The sequence below is a fragment of the Sphaerodactylus townsendi genome, linkage group LG11 (assembly GCF_021028975.2).
Source record: "Sphaerodactylus townsendi isolate TG3544 linkage group LG11, MPM_Stown_v2.3, whole genome shotgun sequence".
NCBI classification, from domain to species: Eukaryota; Metazoa; Chordata; class Lepidosauria; order Squamata; family Sphaerodactylidae; genus Sphaerodactylus; species Sphaerodactylus townsendi.
The window spans coordinates 71,727,605-71,746,982 of record NC_059435.1 but is presented as its reverse complement, the minus strand read 5'-3'; the positions used below and the strand labels follow the sequence as shown (position 1 = coordinate 71,746,982).

Here is a 19,378-nt window from a genome sequence, read left to right as displayed (position 1 = left end):
TGGTAGTCAGTGCAGCTTTGTCAACCAATACCATCTCCATCCTATCAGGATTCATATACTTCAAAAGGGAACCAGAGGCGCTTTGGGGATTCTTTGGGGTACCCTGTAGCTTAAAAAGTGAAATGCTGCTTAGTAAGATTCACATTTTTATATAAATGTATAATAGCCAATTGTTTGTAATGGCTGGAAATATGCCGTGTAATTCAGGCAAAACTGGTAGGCTGAGCCTCGAAAACTGTCTCTCTCAATTCTGTCTGCACTCTTATAGTGGAGAACAAGCATTCATAAGGTGAGAACAAGATTTCTTCATCCTCCTTACACATAGAGTATTTGTTTCAGGAATCAGCTGCCCGAAGGCATGTGTTATCCTTGGGTGAAAACATGGAAATGCCACGCGTAGAATCCAATAAAAAGGAAAGAAAAAGCAAGCGGAAGAAGAAATTAAAAAAGAAGCCCAAAACATTTGGGGAAGATGAAACTACATTTTATTCAACACCTGATAAAACCCAAAAGGAGCTGGTAAGTTTCAGGAGGCGCTCAGCTTTAAATGCAACATTTAGACGGAAGAGCAAAATTGATCAGTATTGTTCACTAAAGATTATCTAATGGCCAAGCTGTATATAGAAAATGTTGAATAGGCTACAATTGTACTGGATTTCTATTTTTAGAGGTCCAAAAATTAAAAATTCAGAAGTTATCAGAATTTCACAAAAAAGATTTTTCTAGGAGCAGCAGTGGCGTAGGAGGTTAAGAGCTCGTGTATCTAATCTGGAGGAACCGGGTTTGATTCCCAGCTCTGCCGCCTGAGCTGTGGAGGCTTATCTGGGGAATTCAGATTAGCCTGTACACTCCCACACACACCAGCTGGGTGACCTTGAGCTAGTCACAGCTTCTTGGAGCTCTCTCAGTCCCACCTACCTTACAGGGTGTTTGTTGTGAGGGGGAAAGAGCAAGGAGACTGGAAGTCCCTTTGAGTCTCCTGCAGGAGAGAAAGGGGGGATATAAATCCAAACTCTTCTTCTTCTTCTACATCTAAATGTTACCAGAATTCCATTGGTCTGTTTCTATTACTTGTTTAAAGATTTATTACATAGTTGATTAAATGATATTGTAGCATTTGTATAAAGGCCAGCATTTGTAAATGCAGTTTCTTGCAAGCAGATCTTGGGACCCATGTTCTGTCTCTTAGTAGTTCTGCTGTATCTGAAATACACTGAAATGGCCTGAATGCTGCTGCTAGTTATTTGTAAAATATGGTTTGTGGCATTAACCCATTTTCTTGTTAGATCTCTATAGGGGGCTTCTTTTATCTCTGTTCCGATATTCATTCATAGGGATTATGTAAATAAATTGAGATTTTGTAGTGTCACTTCAAACATTCACTTTTAACTTGGTTTTTTTTTTTACTAAAAAGAAGGAACTATTAATGTCTTATAACATATCAGCTGAGATGGTAAACGATCCATTTCAAAGGCAAAAGTTAACAAGCGCAGCGAATGTCCTCAGCAAAAGTATGGGTAAGTGCCTCCATTTGTTTAGTTGGGTTGTAAAAGGGAAATTATCCAGATTGGCATTCTTTTAAAAATTGATGTTGTATATGAGTATAACTGGCACATCTGGAAAGCCTCAATTTAGGCCCTCCAAAATCTTTGGATTGGGTCCAGACTAACATTTTCATGGATGCAAGAAATTCTACTTGCAAAACATAATTTTTCTGCCTTCCCCTTTCATGGCAGCCCAAAATGCCCCCAATCCTTTTTTGGGGGTGTGGGGAATCATCTCTCCCCATTTGGGGGGCTGCAGAAGAGAGATGGAAGGAAACACTCCCTGAGTGGAAGATGTTGCACCTGCAGAAACTATCTGGAATCAACCATTAGCCAAAGGAATCGGAATATGGCCTTTAAAGTGGCTTTTTGTTATTGCATTATTTCAGAGTTTTCAGCATATGTTTGTATCATATTTTCATGCAGATTTCAGAGTCAGAAGAAACTTCCTTTTGTCAAGGCACACTCAACACATAATCATTTTTGGTGTTAGCTAATAATAGTAGTTCAGCACAGAGTTAAGAATGCTTAAGTCCATTTGTTTTCAAATGACTGTGCTTTCTGTTATGAAAAATTCTATGTGTCAGGTAAGAAACCGCAAACCTACACAGACTTACTCCTGACTACACTTGGAATATATGTTGAAGAATTTCCCTGGGAAATTGTGGCAGGTACTTTCAAGCCACGTGTGCGTATATGCATTAGAAATACCAGTGTTTAAATTATTACCTAACCTAACAAATATATCTATAATTGTGTTCCTGTTGTTGTTGTTTAGAATGGGAAGAATCAAAGCTTGAATTCCCTCCAGGACTGAAGCGTGCTGCCCAAAAGTATCTAATTTGGCAATGTTGCCCGCTCTGGTTGCAAATGAAGGATATGGTGAAGAAAATAATAATGAATACATTCACTGAAATGTTTATCACACTGTGTATTATAATAAATACCATCATATTGGCATTAGAGCGTACAGTTTTATGTCCAGAACAAGTTAGCTATGCAAACTCTGTAAGTCATCATCGTACTTAACATTATGCCCAAATTTACTGTGTTTACCATTTGGGATGATTTTAATGCTTTTAAAGTGTGTTTTGTACCAAGAGATTTTACCCACAATCCTACTTGAAATCAAACATCCACATAGCAAAGTGACTATCAGGTTAAAAAAAAAGAAAAGTTTCAAATGAAAATTGACAAGAAGGCCAGGGTTCTAATTCACATGACATTACTGGCAGATTTCTCATTTACTTGGTAAAATGGTGGGAGCAGCAGTGGCGTAGTGACTAAGAGCAGTGGCTAAGAGCAGGTGCACTCTGATCTGGAGGAACCGGGTTTGATTCCCAGCTCTGCCGCTTGAGTTGTGGAGGCTTATCTGAGGAATTCAGATTAGCCTGTACACTCCCACAAATGCCAGCTGGGTGACCTTGGGCTAGTCACAGCTTCTTGGAGCTCTCTCAGCCCCACCTACTTCACAGGGTGTTTGTTGTGAGGGGGGAGGGGCAAGGAGATTGTAAGCCCCTTTGAGTCTCCTGCAGGAGAGAAAGGGGGGATATAAATCCAAAACTCACTCACTCTCTTCTCCAGTAAAATTAAAGGTCTGTCTGTCTGTCTAAATTATCATTAACTTCAATGATATATTAGATATTAGACTGAAGGGGTTTTAAATGAAAACAGACAAATGATTAATTACATTTTAAAAAATGATAATAATATGTCCATACAACTTTTATGTTGCGATAAATTTTTTAGAAAGGTATAATAGAAGTCATTTATCAGTGCTCTTTATTTTATTTATTTATTTATTTATTTTTTCAATTTATATACCGCCCGATCCCCGGGGGGCTCCGGGCGGTGAACAACAGGAGCAATCATACAATTATAAATACATAGGCCCCATCATAAAATGACTTAAAACTCATAAAACAGCGGAATACATATAATAAGTAATAAAATATAAATAAATAGAAGGCTGTCCTGGCCCAATTTAAAACCGGTACACCTCCCCTGAGGGTTACCGGGTGGGAGCTCCTCATGTGAGGAGACCCTGATGTAACCGCCCCAGGCATAGAGCGGTGAGGGGGCACCATATTAGCAGCTGGACACTCCAAAGGCCCGGTGGAACAACACGGTCTTACAGGCCCTGCGTACTCACCGCAGGTCCCGGCCAGGGCCCGGACAGCTGGAGGAAGGGTGTTCCACCAGGCCGGGGCCAGTGCCGTAAAGGCCCTGGCAATGGCCAGCGTGGAAGGCCAGCCGATCATCATAGAGGGGCCGGGGACCACCAGCAGATTGGCGAAGCACTCTACTGCAGAGCATGAGCCGATTTGGAACATATGGGTAGTGATCGCCGGTCCCGAAGATCACGAGGGCCCCAGGCAGTCACAAGAAGCCTTAAAGTTGTCAAAACCGCACACCTTGAAGCGTGATTCCGAGATTCAACCGGAAGCCAATGCAGCTGCCGCAACACAGGCTGGATGTGTTCTCTGAAGGCGCCTCCTGTGAGCAGGCATGCTGCCGCATGTTGGACCAGTTTTAACTTCCGAATCAAACGCAAGGGAAGGCCGACGTACAGCGAGTTACAATAGTCCAGCCTGGAGGTGACCGTTGCATGGATCACTGTGGCGTAGTGGCTAAGAGCAGTGGCTAAAAACAGGTGCACTCTGATCTGGAGGAACTGGGTTTGATTCTCAGCTCTGCCGCTTGAGTTGTGGAGGCTTGTCTGGGGAATTCAGATTAGCCTGTGCACTCCCACACATGCCAGCTGGGTGACCTTGGGCTAGTCACAGCTTCTTGGAGCTCTCTCAGCCCCACCCACCTCACAGGGTGTTTGTTGTGAGGGGGGAAGGGCAAGGAGATTGTAAGCCCCTTTGAGTCTCCTGCAGGAGAGAAAGGGGGGATATAAATCCAAACTCTTCTTCTTCTGCTTCTACTGTCTCCGACATTCTTGGTTCTGTTCCAACTTTGTTTCTCTCACATAGGTTTTCACGGGCATTTTTATCATAGAGATGATCCTCAAAATCATTGCCCTTGATCCATACCACTATTTTCAGAGGGCATGGAACATTTTTGACTTCTTAATCATTGTCATAAGCATCGCAAGCTGGCTAGCCAGGATGCCCCTATCATTTTTCAGACTGGTAATGAGTACTTTTATTATACTAAATATAAATATTCTGTGAGAAATTTTTTGAACCTACTTTCCCTGGAGTTAATTTTGTTTGAGTGAACCTTGCGTTTGTGGCAAAAATGAATTGGTGATCATCAAATTACTTGACACATTTGGTACTTCAATTTGTATATGACTGCTGTATCACAGAGAGAAGTGATACACCTCTGAAGATGCCAGCCACAGATGCAGGCGAAACATTAGGAACAAGATCTACCAGGCCATGGCCACACAGCCTGGAAAACCCACAACCAGTTATTATTGTTAGTTCCAAACTTTGCCACTGTTGGGATAAGTGCTCCTGGTAGTTGAAGATTATCCCTTATCGTAGTTAGCAGAGCGGCACGGGTGGCTAGAACACAGCAGAAGCCTTACCTCGTGTGCGTGCGTGTGCGTGATGGATCCCAATGTGCGGCAAGCTTACACAAAAGAAAGTCGGAGTCAGTTGTAGTTTCTAATCTAATAAAAAGAGTATTTATTAGTGAACTCCATTCTGGATAGAAAGGTAGGTAGACAGAGTCACTATGCTATCCTAATCTAGCTGGATGGAGATGGATGCGAGTAGCATCCATCCTCTCTCTAGGGATGGTAGGAAGAAGTGGTGAGAAGGGGTCGAGGAAGAAGCCGGAAGGAAGGAAGTCCCTGAGAGTATCTAACATCAAAGGGATAGAACCAGCATGATAGAGTAAAGGTGTCAAATCCCTAGGTCCCTATCTAGCCACTAGCTCTCTAGTAAACCCCTCCCCCTCTGTAGGTTGAGGCAGGAAACAGCGTAAAGTCCTTCACTTCCAACAGCCACCATCTTTCAACTTACTATGTATTCACACCCTGCTGTAATTTTGCCCTAGAGCTGTTTTATCTGCTGACCAGTTTCTCACAGTTTTTAAATTTATAAACTCAATATTGGAAAGGTTGCATCTAACTCTTTTCTGTTGCTATTTCTCTCTCTCTTTTTTTAACAGCTGAGAATTTTCAAGTTATCCAAATTTTGGCCCGCTTTGGACAAACTCATGAAGATTATGCTAAAATCGGTGGGCCCGCTGGGCAACCTCACTCTTGTGCTGATTTTCACCGTCTTTATTTTTGCTTTAGTTGGCATGCAGGGTTTTGGGACCTATTACAATACGACTGGGAACAAGTGCTGTGGACCGGCACCCAGTCCCCTCTGTCCAAGTGGGGGCGAAATGTGCGCGCTGCGTTGGCACATGAACGACTTCTTTCATTCATTTCTTATTATATTCCGGATTCTGTGCGGAGAGTGGATTAATACCATGTGGGACTGCATGAGAATCACCCAAAAAGAAGGATGGTGTATCATTCTGTTCATGACAGTCTTGGTGGTTGGAAACCTAGTGGTGAGTTTCCAAAAAAATTCATACTTCTGGGGGCTGTAGAGGTCCTGTTTCAGAAGCATTTTATGCAGCGGGATACTCATATGAACATGCACACAAATCTGCCTTCTACTGAGTCAGGCCACTTTATTATTGGGGGGGGGGGGCATAACAAATCCTCCAGTGAAGATCTTAATAATTAGGAAAGTTCCTACAAAAGCAGTGGTCTTTCAGCAATCCTTTCAGTGGTCTTTCAGCAATCTGTTCTGAGAGACATGGAGGCTCCCTGCGGTAGTGATTTATGTCTACACTCAAACTGGACAGGATTGGTCTGGTTCCAAAACTGGAAAAAGTGGAACTAGCTTTTGATAGCAGCAGATCTGGATGCTGCTGTGTTATCCCCCTACTGGATTGTTCCTGGGATAATTCATAACGTTGTTTCCTGGACCCTCATACTGGGAACAATTAACATTTTTCTTAATTCTTAATATGGTAGTGAAACCTCCTTTCCTAGTTTTTTCCCCCCAAAATTAAATGTCATCTATTTTAATTCTTCATCCTCCCATCCATGTTAAAGGATGAGGACCTTCAGGTGGGCTGGTCCACCACTGCGGACTGATTGGGGTCCTTGTCATTCCCCTGCCTGTTACCATTAACATCATTACTGTTATCAGCCTGGAGTGGTACAGTGCAAAGATAAAGAGATAACATAACATGATCCTTGCTGATCACCAAACCATGGCCCATATTTCTTTGACCCAAAAGCACAGCTTTACGGTTAACACAGAATTCCCCAAATCACCCCAAACTGCTGTGCCTAGAATTCCTTACAACCGTGGTGGCAAACCTTTGGCACTCCCGATGTTATGGACTACAATTCCCATCAGCCCCTGCCAGCATGGCCAATTGGGCTGTAGTCCAATTGTAGTCCATAACATCTGGAGGAATTGTAGTCCATAACATCGGGAGTGCCAAAGGTTTGCCACCACTGCCTTACAGGAAACCAGAGCCTTCAGCATACCTTGCTCTTCCAAACAAATATTTAGAGCCGCTAATAACACTGTGACGCTTGCATTCGCTATTCAAAGACCGGTAACTCAGAATCAAACAAGTGTTCTTACTGGCATATCATTAATATTTTTTCTTCGTTTTTCATCTGATTGTCACTTGGCAGAGAATAGTCATTTTGTGGAATTTTTCCCTCATCACCTTTTAATTTAATTTCATTAGCGAAAAATAAATGCCACACACTGTTGTGTGTAAAGAAAATGCTTTCTTAGCGCGGAACCTGCCTATCAAAGAAAGACAGTGTAAACATATTGACATTACAATCACAATAACCTTTATTGGCATCAGGTATCAGACAGTGGTTATACACTATTATTAAATTATTAGATTTAAAATCATATGTTACATCTATGGATTTTGCTTTCCAACTTGACAGTTCATTAGTAAAAATATAAAATGGATTAAAAGGGTTTAGCCATTCAGTGCAAAGACAAATTTGTAAAACAGATACCATTTGACTATATTTAAGATCCAACGCCAGGAAATATCTGGCACTTCCCGATTTAGTTCTATTTGCTAAATCCACTCCTCAGGCTCTGGAGAATTGCTAAATATCCACTCCTCAGGCTCTGGAGAATTACTAATTAAAACAACAGGACAATTAAATTTTCCTAATATTAAAATAAGTAAATAAATAACATTGAGCCTATACATATGCATTTTATAATAACCCGAGGTGCCATGGCTGGAGAATATTACTCAATTATATATAGTTTATATTTGCATGATATTGATTTCATTCAACTTTGCATTCAGTATCTTTGGCTGAAAAATTATCATTTTGAATTTCAAAGCAAAAAGTTGCATTCATACAGTTACACATCTCTTAGGTACATGATCTTTAACAAGTAGCTGGCTAATCTCCCAAGCATCTCAGGATCATTACTATTTAGTGATTTTACCATTGATATTTTGGACGGTTTTTTACCCCTTAACAATGGTAATAGGGCTTCTCTCTGTGCGTTGTATTTTGGACAATAGTATAAAATGTGATCCAATGTTAAACATATTGACATTACCAATGCAATTATTTCCTTGTTTCCAAAACCGTTGCTTTTTACTCAGGTCCTCAACCTCTTTATCGCTTTGCTGCTGAGTTCCTTCAGTAGCAGTGCTGCAGAAGCTGAGGAATATGGAAAGGACCCTCACCTGCAGTTGGCCTTTGCTCATATTCGCAGCGGATTGCAACGTGCCCAACGCTGGCTGTGGGATCGGTGTTGCAGTGGACCCATGCAAAAGCTGAAGGCAGCCAGGAAACAGAAGACGGTGACGATTGCTATCCACAATGCCAGCCAGAAGAAGTGTGTCATTGAGATGAAGGAGGTTCAAGAAAACGGCGTGGACGACGAGATCTTCCGATATTGGGATAAGCCAGCCATCGATGGAAAACAGGAGGATTTTATGCCAAGCTCTAATAAATGTGTCTGTGTCCCCCTTGCTGAAGAAGAGCTTCTAAGTGATGGGGAAGAAAGCACCATCACGAAAATAGATTACAGGAACCAGGTAGGAAACCAAGGCTTTAAAGAAAATCTGCTGGAATGCTAGTATACCAAGCAAGCAATTATTTGTGCACAGTAAGACTAGTCCAGGGGTAGGGAACCTGCGGCTCTCCAGATGTTCAGGAACTACAATTCCCATCAGCCTCTGTCAGGGGCTGGTAGGGGCTGATGGGATTTGTAGTTCCTGAACATCTGGAGAGCCGCAGGTTCCCTACCCCTGGACTAGTCTGTATATAGCAGTGATGGCGAACCTTTTTGAGACCGAGTGCCCAAATTGCAACCCAAACCCCACTTATTTATCGCCAAGTGCCAACACGGCAATTTAACCTGAATGCTGAGGTTTTAGTTTAGAAAAAAACGGTTGGCTCCCTCTTCCTCCGCCCCACCCGCTCGAGCAGGGGCCAGCCTTCTCTAGCCTCCAGCAAGTCCCGCACGCATCGCTCTGTGCCTCTCTAGCATCTCTGCCTCTTCTACGCCCCCCCCCTCGGGCAGCAGCCACCTGGAGCACAGGCACCAGGCCCACCAGCCGAATCCTCCCTGCTCACCACAGTGTGCGCACGTCATGCTCAGTGGCCCAGGCCAGCCTAGGTGTGTGTGATTTTCCGCCCCCCCACATGACAAACTCCGTATGTGCGTGCCCACAGAGAGGGCTCCGAGTGCCACCTCTGGCACCCGTGCCATAGGTTCGCCATCACTGGTATATAGAGACATAGGAGGGGAAATGGCGCCCGGGGGAACACCTGTTCCAGGTGCCCCCCACTGCCCTCTCCACCCCCCACTCCCTGTGCCCCACACCACACTTAACTTAGCCAACAGGAGCCTGTCTCGGGCCGCCCCTCTTCCTGGCCCCACCAGGCTGCTCCTTCAGCCAATGCTTAGAACCCATTGGCAAGGTTGAGACAGAAGAAAGAAGAGGAGGAGTTTGGATTTATACCCCACCTTTCTCTCCTGTAAGGATACTCAAGGTGGCTTACAAGCTCATTTCCCTTTCTCTCCCCACAACAGACACCTTGTGAGGTAGGTGGGGCTGAGAGAGCAGGCTCCAAAGAACTGCGACTAGCCCAAGGTGACCCAGCAAGAATGTAGGAGTGCGGAAACACATCTGGTTCCCCAGATAAGCCTCTGCCAATCATGTGCAGGAGAGGGGAATCAAACCCAGTTCTGCAGATTAGAATCCACTTGCTCTTAACCACTAACCATGTGGCTCTCTCTCAGAAATTGAACCAAATCCAGATAAGGTAATACTACTACTGGAGGTTAGATGGAAGCCTTGTCCTTTATTCTTTAGATGGAGTTTGCTTGTGATTGGCTAACTGTTGAGACAATACTTGTTCTTTTGGACTTGCAGAAGAATAGAAATGCCTTTTTCATCTTCATTTGTTTCAAAAAAGATCTCCCTCTTCTTGGGTTCTGCTGATTTGACTATACTCTGTAACCTCAAGATTAGTTTTTTGCAATTTTTTTCTATTTAGGCCTGTCACAGAAAATAACTTATAAAATATAGTTGGTTCAGAATGTGGCACCTTGTCTCACAACAGAATCTTCATGAAAGCAGAAAGATCTTTAATGTGGCTAGAGGAGACATGATCCTTGAGAGAACAAAACTTCAAAAGTACAGTAAGACATGAAGAGAACTTTTGGGTCCACCTTTTTAAGATACTTTCTCACACAAGGCTAGACCAGTCTGGGAATAGCGCCAAGCAAGAGATAACTAGGCTGACCAGACGTCCTGCTTTTGACGGGACAGTCCCGCCTTAAAACAACTTGTCCCGCGTCCCGTGGGTTTTCTCAAGTGTCCCGGTTTTTGGAAGGCTGCCGCACTGCCTTCTGGGGCGCAAGGCAGTGCAGCAGCCTCCCGCGCACGGCCGCAGGAGCACGGCCTTCACGGGAGCGCCCCAGAAGGCAGTGCGCTCCTGCGGCTGTGCACGCATGTGCACACGCGGCCGCCCGTCCGGTTCACAAAGGTGACCGCCTGGTCACCTTAGAGATAACACAAACTGCAACAGTAAAAACAGGTGTCAGCAAGAAAAACAGGTGTCAGCAAGGCACATTCCAATTCCCTGTTTACATGTCTCCATATTGACTGCAGGATGCTATGTATTGCTTTAGTTTTTATTTTTTATAATTATTGTATGAAGGGATTCAGTTTCCTTTCCTATTCAGTTTATTTTTCTAAATGGCAGGTTTGAGAATTATTAGCCTATTGAATGGTCTGTGTGCAAAGTTTAGGAACAAAATATTGCATCATAGAAAATTCATTATTTGTTGGAATTTTTTTTCTGGGGGAGGCAGCTACGACATAGGAGAGAACAGTACAGAAAGTCAAGAAGACAGTCTTCTCAGATTTCTGACGTTACTAGTCCTTTGTCTTTGGATATCCCCAAGGTAAACAAAAATGGTTTATCAGCTTTATCATTTGTTCAAAAATGAGTTCGTGCTTCTGCTGTGCGCTATTCCACTTTAATGACGTAGAGGTCTCTCTCTCTCTCTCTCTCTCTCTCTCTCTCTCTGTTTTCCTTTTGCACTGTAGTTTCCAGAGGTGGGATCCAGCAGGTTCTCACAGGTTCCCAAGAGTCGGTTACTAATTATTTGCGTGTGCCGAGAGGGGGTGACTAATGGGTGATTTTGCCACGTGATTTTGGCCTTAGTTACGCCCCTCCTCTCAGCGGTAGCATGCAGAACTTGAACCAGTCTAGCAGGAGGTGCACCGGCGTGCGTGGCAGCCTGCGCCTGCGTGCATTCGTTTCCCGCCCAAGGACCGGCGCAGCGGCTGCGTCCTTGCCACAGCCTCGCCCAGGAATGCCCTGCCCCGGAATGCCCGGCCACACCCCCGTCGTGCCCCGCCCAGCCCCATTGGCACTACGCCACAGTTTGAATCCCACCACCATGGGAACCTGTTACTAAAATTTTTGGATCCCCCCACTGGTAGTTTCCATAACAAGTCAAAACTGAGGCAGCCTGGTCTGCCTTTAACTATAAGGAGGAATAACTGAACCTTGCATTCCTGAATTTTTGTGACTCAGGAACAAATTGTTATCTACACAATGAAAAGGGCCAGAGTCTTACTTTTTAAAAAAGAAAGAAAACTAGGAATTCACATGAGCTAGTATATCATGTCAATACATTATTACAAGTTAACAATTACTGGGTACGGGGTTTGGGGGTGGGGGATTGAAAGCTCATAAACATCCATGTTGGAGAAAATAGCTGCTTGGGAGCCTGAAGGAAGAAAAATGATGTGTAACTGGGGCTGCTGATAATGCAAACCTTCCCATCCAAACCACCAGATAACATGCCTAGGCTGCACTTTTCCCAAAAAGATGAGAGGAAAGCTGATTTGGAAAAGCGTGTGTCAGGAATGGGGAAAGGATAGTTGGAGCCCAGTCGCAACACAGGATGATGCGGATGCTTGAAAATAAGAGATGCAGTTTGGTGGCCAAAGTGAAGATACACTTCTGTGTGGCAAGAGACCGTAACTGTGTTACAGTGCAGTCCTGAGGAGAATTAGATGCTTCTAAGCCCATTTACTTCAATGGACTTTTAAAGGTGTAACTCTTTAGGACTGAATTGGTCACCGGCTGCTTTAAGAGGATACTGCTATTCCTTGTTTTGTTTTCATGTCCAGAGGTCTGATCTTGACAGCAGCAGCTCTGAGGTCAGCTCAGTAGAGCAAACCCCTGTCGTCTGCCTCCCACTTGAAAAGCGGAAAGAGCCGGAAGACTGCTTTCCAAAAGGTAAAAGACCGGCTTTTCTTGGCACGGAATTTGCGTGTTTATCAGATGTGTTCAATTTTTTTTAGCAAGGATGAGAGAGAGAGCGCCACTCTTGTACACGCTCCATTACATACCAGCAAGGCAGACAAGAGTGCCAAGGTCTGTGCCATGTACCTAGGCCCCACTGTTCAGGAGTGCTTCAGCCCCATGGTGCCTGTGCCACTTGTGGCTACTGTCTTGCAGGCTGGCCAGTCATGGCATGAACTACAGATGACCAGCAGCATCTTTGGGGTCTATTTTGATCACCAGGGAATGTTCCTGGGGCTAGAGAGGCATTCTTTGATTACCAGGGAATGTTCCTGGAGCTAGAGTAGGCTGACCAGACGTCCCGCTTTTGGCGGGACAGTCCCGCCTTCAAACGATTTGTCCTGAGTCCCACGGGTTCTTTAATTTGTCCCGATTTTTGGGAGGCTGCCACACTGCCTTCTGGGGCGCAAGGCAGTGCGACAGCCTCCCCCGCGCACGGCCGCAGGAGCGCACTGCCTTCTGGGGCTTGCCGTTTCCCGCCCTGTCACAGGGCGGGAAACGGCAAACCCCAGAAGGCAGTGTGCTCCTGCGGCTGCACATGCGCGCGGCCGCCTACCCCGTCCCGGTTCACAAAGGTGACCATCTCTTCACCTTAAGCTAGAGGCATTCTTGTACATAATAAAATTGATGCCATCGATCAGTGATTGCATATTACACACACACACACACACACACACACACACACACACACAAATCTGTTACATATAAAACTAAGAGATATAATATTGAAACAAGAAATATTTTTTAAAATATTTTTCTTTCTTTCTTGTGAATGACATGGTGTGTAAACTTCTGGTAATGCTTCCAGAGGCCAAACAAAACAATCTGGTTCACCAGATAAGCCTCCGCCACTCAGGTGGAGGAGTGGGGAATCAAACCCAGTTTTCCAGATTAGAATCCACCTGCTCTTAACCACTACACCACGCTGGCTGGTGTGGCGTATGTATATGTATATGTGTGTGTACTGAACAATACAGTGTGTTGTGTGTGCCCGTGCGTGTGCGCGTGCTGAAAAGGAACAAGCAGCGGTACTGGAACAATGTGGGGACACAGGAAAAGAATAAAATGAAATTTTCCAAAGAACACCAGCACAAGTAACTTGGAGACTAACAAGAAACTGGCTTGTATCTACCAGAAGATTGCTGCAGATAAAAGGAGGGGCAATTTTGCCGATCCTCTCCTCTTATTCCCTACTCATGCTGTTCCGGAAGGTTTTCTGTCACCCAGGAAGGTGAGAAAATCACACTGTGTGCCTGGAAATCCCTTCTATCCCTGGAAATCGTGATTATGTGCAAATATGTGAAAGCAACATTTTTTGTAAACTCATCTGGGCAAGTTAATGCGCCTAGTGTTATAGTAGAATGTGACTTACCAAAAAAAAAAGAGGCAAATGTATTAGAAATGATAACATACCCCGTATATACTCGTGTATAAGTCGACCCGCATATAAGTCGAGGCACCTAATTTTACCACAAAAAACTGGGAAAAATTATTGACTCGCGTATAAGTCGAGGGTGGGAAATGCAGCATCAATTGAGGCATCAGTAGGTTAAATGTTTTTGAATATTTATTTCAAAGAAAAACAGTAAACTGGCTCTGTAAGTGGAAAAGAGGGTCAACAAGAACAATATGGTATCAACAATAACTTTAAAAGTACAAAAACCTTAGCTCAACCAGCAACCAACCTAAAACACAAGAGTTAAAATCCTTCAAAAGTGGATTCCTCATCATCATCTGTGTGTCCAAATGTAACCCAACTTAGATTTTAAGAGGGATATTATCAGAAATGAAAAATCTAATATTAGCTTCCATTTTAAACAATGGGGGATGAGGCATCCCCTTTGGGGGTCAGTAACTTTGGATCCCCTGACCCAAACTTCACCAAACCTGGTGGATATCATAAAGAGACTCTCCTGATGAGATCAGCCAGGTTTGGTGAAGTTTGGTTCAGAGGGTCCAAAGTTATGGACCCTCAAAAGGGTAGCCCCATCTACTAATAGCTCCCATTGAAAACAATGGGGAATGGGGGCACCTCCTTTGGGGGTCCATAACTTTGGACCCCTTGAACCAAACTTTACCAAACTTGGCTGGTATCATCAGGAGAGTCTTCTGAGGGTACCCTGAAATTCTGGTGCCTCTAGCATAAAAACTGCGCCCCCTGCTGGCCGGCAAAGTAAAAACACACACAAAAATTTAATGACCCGCGTATAAGTCGAGGGGAGCTTTTTCAGCATTAAAAATGTGCTGGAAAATTCGACTTATACATGAGTATATACGGTAATCCTAAAAAAGAACTCCCAGTGATGGTTGGCAGCAGATCTGCTTGATGCAAAAAGGTTTAGTATTCATCTCATGATCATCTCATGAGTGACACCTTGAGCAGCCTGGTATCATGAGCAACTCCTCTTCTGCCCCCATAAGTTCATGCTATGTACCTGCAAAGGACAGCATCAGAATCAACTAGCCCAGTGATGGCGAACCTTTTCGAGACCGAGTGCCCAAATTGCAACCCAAAACCCACTTATTTATCGCAAAGTGCCAACACGGCAATTCAACCTAAATACTGAGGTTTTAGTTTAGAAAAAACGGTTGGCTCCGAGGCGTGCGTTACTCGGGAGTAAGCTGGGTGGTAGTTGATGACTTTGCTTTGAAGCAACCGTGCAACTCTTCCAACGGGCGAATCTTCCAACGGGTGAATCACAACCCTAGGAGGGTTTACTCAGAAGCAAGCCACATTGCCAGCAACCGAGCTTACTCCCAGGTAAAGGATCATGCTTTAGTTCTTCACATGAAAATCAGTGGGGTTTAACGGCACTTAACAGGGTTACCTACACTACTTCCCCAAAACTGGGTCGAAGGTTTAATGCTAATAATCGAGCTCAGCGGCCCAGGCCAGCCTTAATGTGGGGGGGAAGGCGACTCTGTTTGCGCGTGCCCACAGAGAGGGCTCTGAGTGCCACCTCTGGCACCCGTGCCATAGGTTCGCCATCACTGATCTAGGGGACAGAAGAAAAAGTATGTTCCTTCTCCAAAAAAGACACTGGCAGGTACAAATATTCCATTGTTTCTATTTCAGAACAGTGATACCTTGTCTATTTATTTTCTCCAGGTTGTGTAAAGATCTTCCCAGGTTGTGTAGTAAAATCTGATACCTTTCCGGGTAGCATTTGGTGGAGGTTTAGAAAATTTTGCTTCAGAATTGTCAAACACAATTGGTTTGAATATTTTATCATATTCATGATATTGCTGAGCAGTTTCACTCTGGTAAGTTCCTTATTATATCTTCCCAAAATAAAATAGTATAACTTTCTTATGGCTTATAGTCAGCTCTGATTTTCTGCAGGAATGTGTCCAAAAGTGTGATAGATTATCACCAGTATATCTAATTCTCAACATGGTCAATATATCTAATTCTCAACCTGGATACTTAAATCCGGAATACATTATTAACTTAGGCCCCTTCTGCACGGCAAATTTTTAACAGTTTGCAGGTTCCTGTTTTCGCATTAACGCACACCTGCGCAGGCAGCAATGGGTGCCCACAGAAACAATCCAGGTTGCTGTTGTGCCTTCGCTGTCATTCATCGTTTTCCCTCCTGTTACCTTAAGAAGAAGAAGAAGAGTTTGGATTTATATCCCCCCTTTCTCTCCTGTAGGAGACTCAAAGGGGGTTACAATCTCCTTGCCCTTCCCCTCTCACAACAAACCCCCTGTGAGGTAGGTGGGGCTGAGAGAGCTCCGAGAAGCTGTGACTAGCCCAAGGTCACCCAGCTGGCGTGTGTGGGAGTGCACAGGCTAATCTGAATTCCCCAGATAAGCCTCCACAGCTCAGGCGGCAGAGCTGGGAATCAAACCCGGTTCCTCCAGATTAGATACACGAGCTCTTAACCTCCTACGCCACTGCGGCTCCTTAATGTGTTTTTCCCTCCTGTTACCTTAATGTGGTTCTGACTCAACCTCCATTTGAACCTGTCAGGGAATTTCCATTAAGATTCTGGCCATAAAGGTTATTTTCCTGACCACAGTCACACCCATGCACAGGATATCAGAGCTGGGTGCTCTGTGCATAAGCAGAGGCCTGTGTGTTTTGTGCAAAGTCACAATGATTCAGTGACCCTCCCAAGAGGTACATACAGTGATTCAGCATCCCAGCCTGGGTATCCTCCTCCTCTGACAGAGAACAAACGCTGAAAACTGACATCGAGGGTTCTTGTCAGTGGATGGAGAGAATCCCCACGTGGAGTAATTGGATATCACCATCCTTAAAGATTAACCACAGTCTGTCTTCTATTGAGGGGTTTTCACAGTTTATCTTGTTCCCATCCCTGTCTGCAAATACCCAGTTTCCTTGTTTTAGCTTATAATTTTGTCTGATGTTAATGAAAGACATTAAATGGGTTTTGGTTTTGGATTTATTTTTAGCTGTTGCCTTTGACCTTCTTTTGGGGAGATGCCAAATGTTTCTTGGCCCATTGAGTTCTACATGTTCACTATTGCTCCTCCCATTGGCAAAGACTTGGCTAATTAGCACAATCCTGCCTAAAGAGTGAATGCAGGTAGTAATGCGCCTGATCCGGAAACTGAAACTGGTCCAACATGCGGCGGCCCGGCTGCTCACAGGGGGCGCCTTTCGGGAACATATTCACCCTGTGTTGTGCCGCCTGCACTGGTTACCGGTTGAATTCCGAATCATGTTCAAGGTGTGGGTGTTGACCTTTAAGGCCTTACGCGGCCTGGGACCCTCGTACCTTCGGGACCGCATTACCCCATATGTCCTGGCCTGCCCTCTGCGCTCAGCAGAGGCAAATCTACTGGAGATCCCTGGCCCCTCGATGACGCGGCTGGCCTCCACACGGGCCAGGGCCTTTACGGCTCTGGCTCCGGCCTGGTGGAACACGCTACCACCAGCTGTCCGGGCCCTGCAGGACCTTGGAGAGTTCCGCAGGGCCTGTAAGACCGAGCTGTTCCACCGGGCCTTTGGAGAGTCCAGCCGCTGATAGTGCCACCGCCCCCCCCCCCCACTACTCATAAGGTCCCCTAACATCATGGGGACCCATTTCCTATCTGGAGAGGGTGTATATAGGTTTATGGGCTACTGTTTTAGAATGTAACTGTTTTAAATTGTATGTTTTATATATAATTCTCTGTTGTTCAACGCCCTGAGCCCTTCGGGGATAGGGCGGTATATTAAATTTAATTAATTAATTAATTAATTAATTAAATAATATGATTTGGATTATTTACTTTCACCAACAAGAAAAAAACATTCATATTGAATTCCAACACTCTCTTTTTTTCCCAAATACAATAAAATCTCATTAATCCTGTGAAAAATATGTGTGGTTTAATGGATGGATTTTGCTATGTGTTCATCCTTTGATTCATTTATTTATTTAGACTTTTATACCGCCCTATCCCCAGGGGGCTCCGGGCGGTGTACAACATATAGAAATAACAATATAAGATAGCTAAAACATTTAAAAGCAGCGATAAAAACCATAAGAACTAATTCTAATAATTAGGACGGCGTCCAGCATTCTATTTTTTAAAGTTCCCTCCCCCCAAAAGGGAGGAATGGCGAGTTTCATTGGGTGACAAATGGCCCAGATATCAGGGGCCAAAGGTGGGGGGGCACCATCAGCGGCCGGTTCCTCCAAAGGCCCGGCGGAACAGCTCCATCTTACAAGCCCTGCAGAACTCGCCAAGGTCCCGCAGGGCATGGACAGTTGGAGGAAGAGTGTTCCACCAGGCCGGGGCTAGGGCCGAAAAGGCCCTGGCCTGCGTGGAGGCCAGCCACATCGCCGAAGGGCCAGGGACCACTAGTAGATGAACACATAGCAAAATCCATCCATTAAGCCACACATATTTTTTGAGAACTGGGACTGGATTAATAAATTGAACCTTAGGTTAAATGTATAGATTGTATACTTAGAGAACTGGAATAAGTCGTCAGTGAATGCCATGAGAGTAGGCTGCAGCCTACTCTCATCTGGCAAATTTTGAACATCATCTGGCAAAATTTTGAACATATCCCGCTACAGAATTCTAAATGACATCTGATTTCTGAAATCCTAGACTTTGGAAGACATTTACCTCCGGGAAAGAGAAACCATTAAAAACATACTGGGCTGTGCGGATATGTTTTTCCTCTACATCTTCTTTCTGGAGATGCTTCTGAAATGGGTGGCCTATGGTTTCAAGAAGTATTTTACTGATGCCTGGTGTTGGCTTGATTTTTTTATTGTATGTGTAAGTATCACACATGTTCTTTTGCGTTTTGTGTATTTCACCAATGCAAAGAGATTGGCTAGACTGCTTCTGCACTATAGCGAACATTTACAACTAATTTGGCTTGGCTGCACTGCAAAATCCTGTTTCCAGTGATTGCTGTAACATATTAATAGTGGAAATATCCATGGATACTTGGATGCAGCCAGAGGTGGGATCCAGCAGGTTCTCACCAGTTCCCGAGAGTGGGTTACTAATTATTTGTGTGTGCCAAGAGGGGGTTACTAATTGGGTCTGCTTTTCCGTTAGAAATTCCATTAGGTCCAAAAATTATAAAGTCCTGTTGTTTCCTATGTGGCTGGTTGGCGAAGGTAGAAAACGGGATAATTCTCCCTGTTGGGCTGTTTTAAAAACATGTTTTAGAAATATGGTAAAGTTCCTTGTTTAAGGAAAGTATCCTTTTTTGATTTCTAGAAACAAAATTATGTATTTGAAAGTATTAAGTATTTGACAGGCAGCCAATTAGAGAAGAAGTAGTTGTTTCTGTTGGCAGTAGACGATAGGACTTGCTATAATGAGTTTAAATTATGGACAGAAAGATACCAGCTGGAAATTAGGAACTTTTTTTTTACAGTAAGAGTTTTTTACAGTAACAGAGAAATTATCAATGCCCTGCCCCTGGAATGCCTGGCCACACCCCCGTCGTGCCCGGCTCAGCCCCATTGGCGCTACACCACTGTTT

General features: G+C 44.3%; 1 protein-coding gene across 1 annotated transcript in view; it reads left to right on the top strand.

Moving 5' to 3' along the window:
• The window catches only part of LOC125440645 (sodium channel protein type 5 subunit alpha-like), a 46,799-nt gene that overhangs the window by 14,697 nt on the left and 12,724 nt on the right, over positions 1 to 19,378 (top strand). Inside the window, exons 11-18 of the mRNA XM_048510502.1 lie at positions 340 to 519; positions 4,523 to 4,681; positions 5,673 to 6,065; positions 8,175 to 8,612; positions 10,901 to 10,993; positions 12,234 to 12,342; positions 15,518 to 15,672; positions 18,484 to 18,657. Coding sequence (XP_048366459.1) covers positions 340 to 519; positions 4,523 to 4,681; positions 5,673 to 6,065; positions 8,175 to 8,612; positions 10,901 to 10,993; positions 12,234 to 12,342; positions 15,518 to 15,672; positions 18,484 to 18,657 — 1,701 coding nt within the window. The remainder of the gene's footprint in view (positions 1 to 339; positions 520 to 4,522; positions 4,682 to 5,672; positions 6,066 to 8,174; positions 8,613 to 10,900; positions 10,994 to 12,233; positions 12,343 to 15,517; positions 15,673 to 18,483; positions 18,658 to 19,378) is intronic.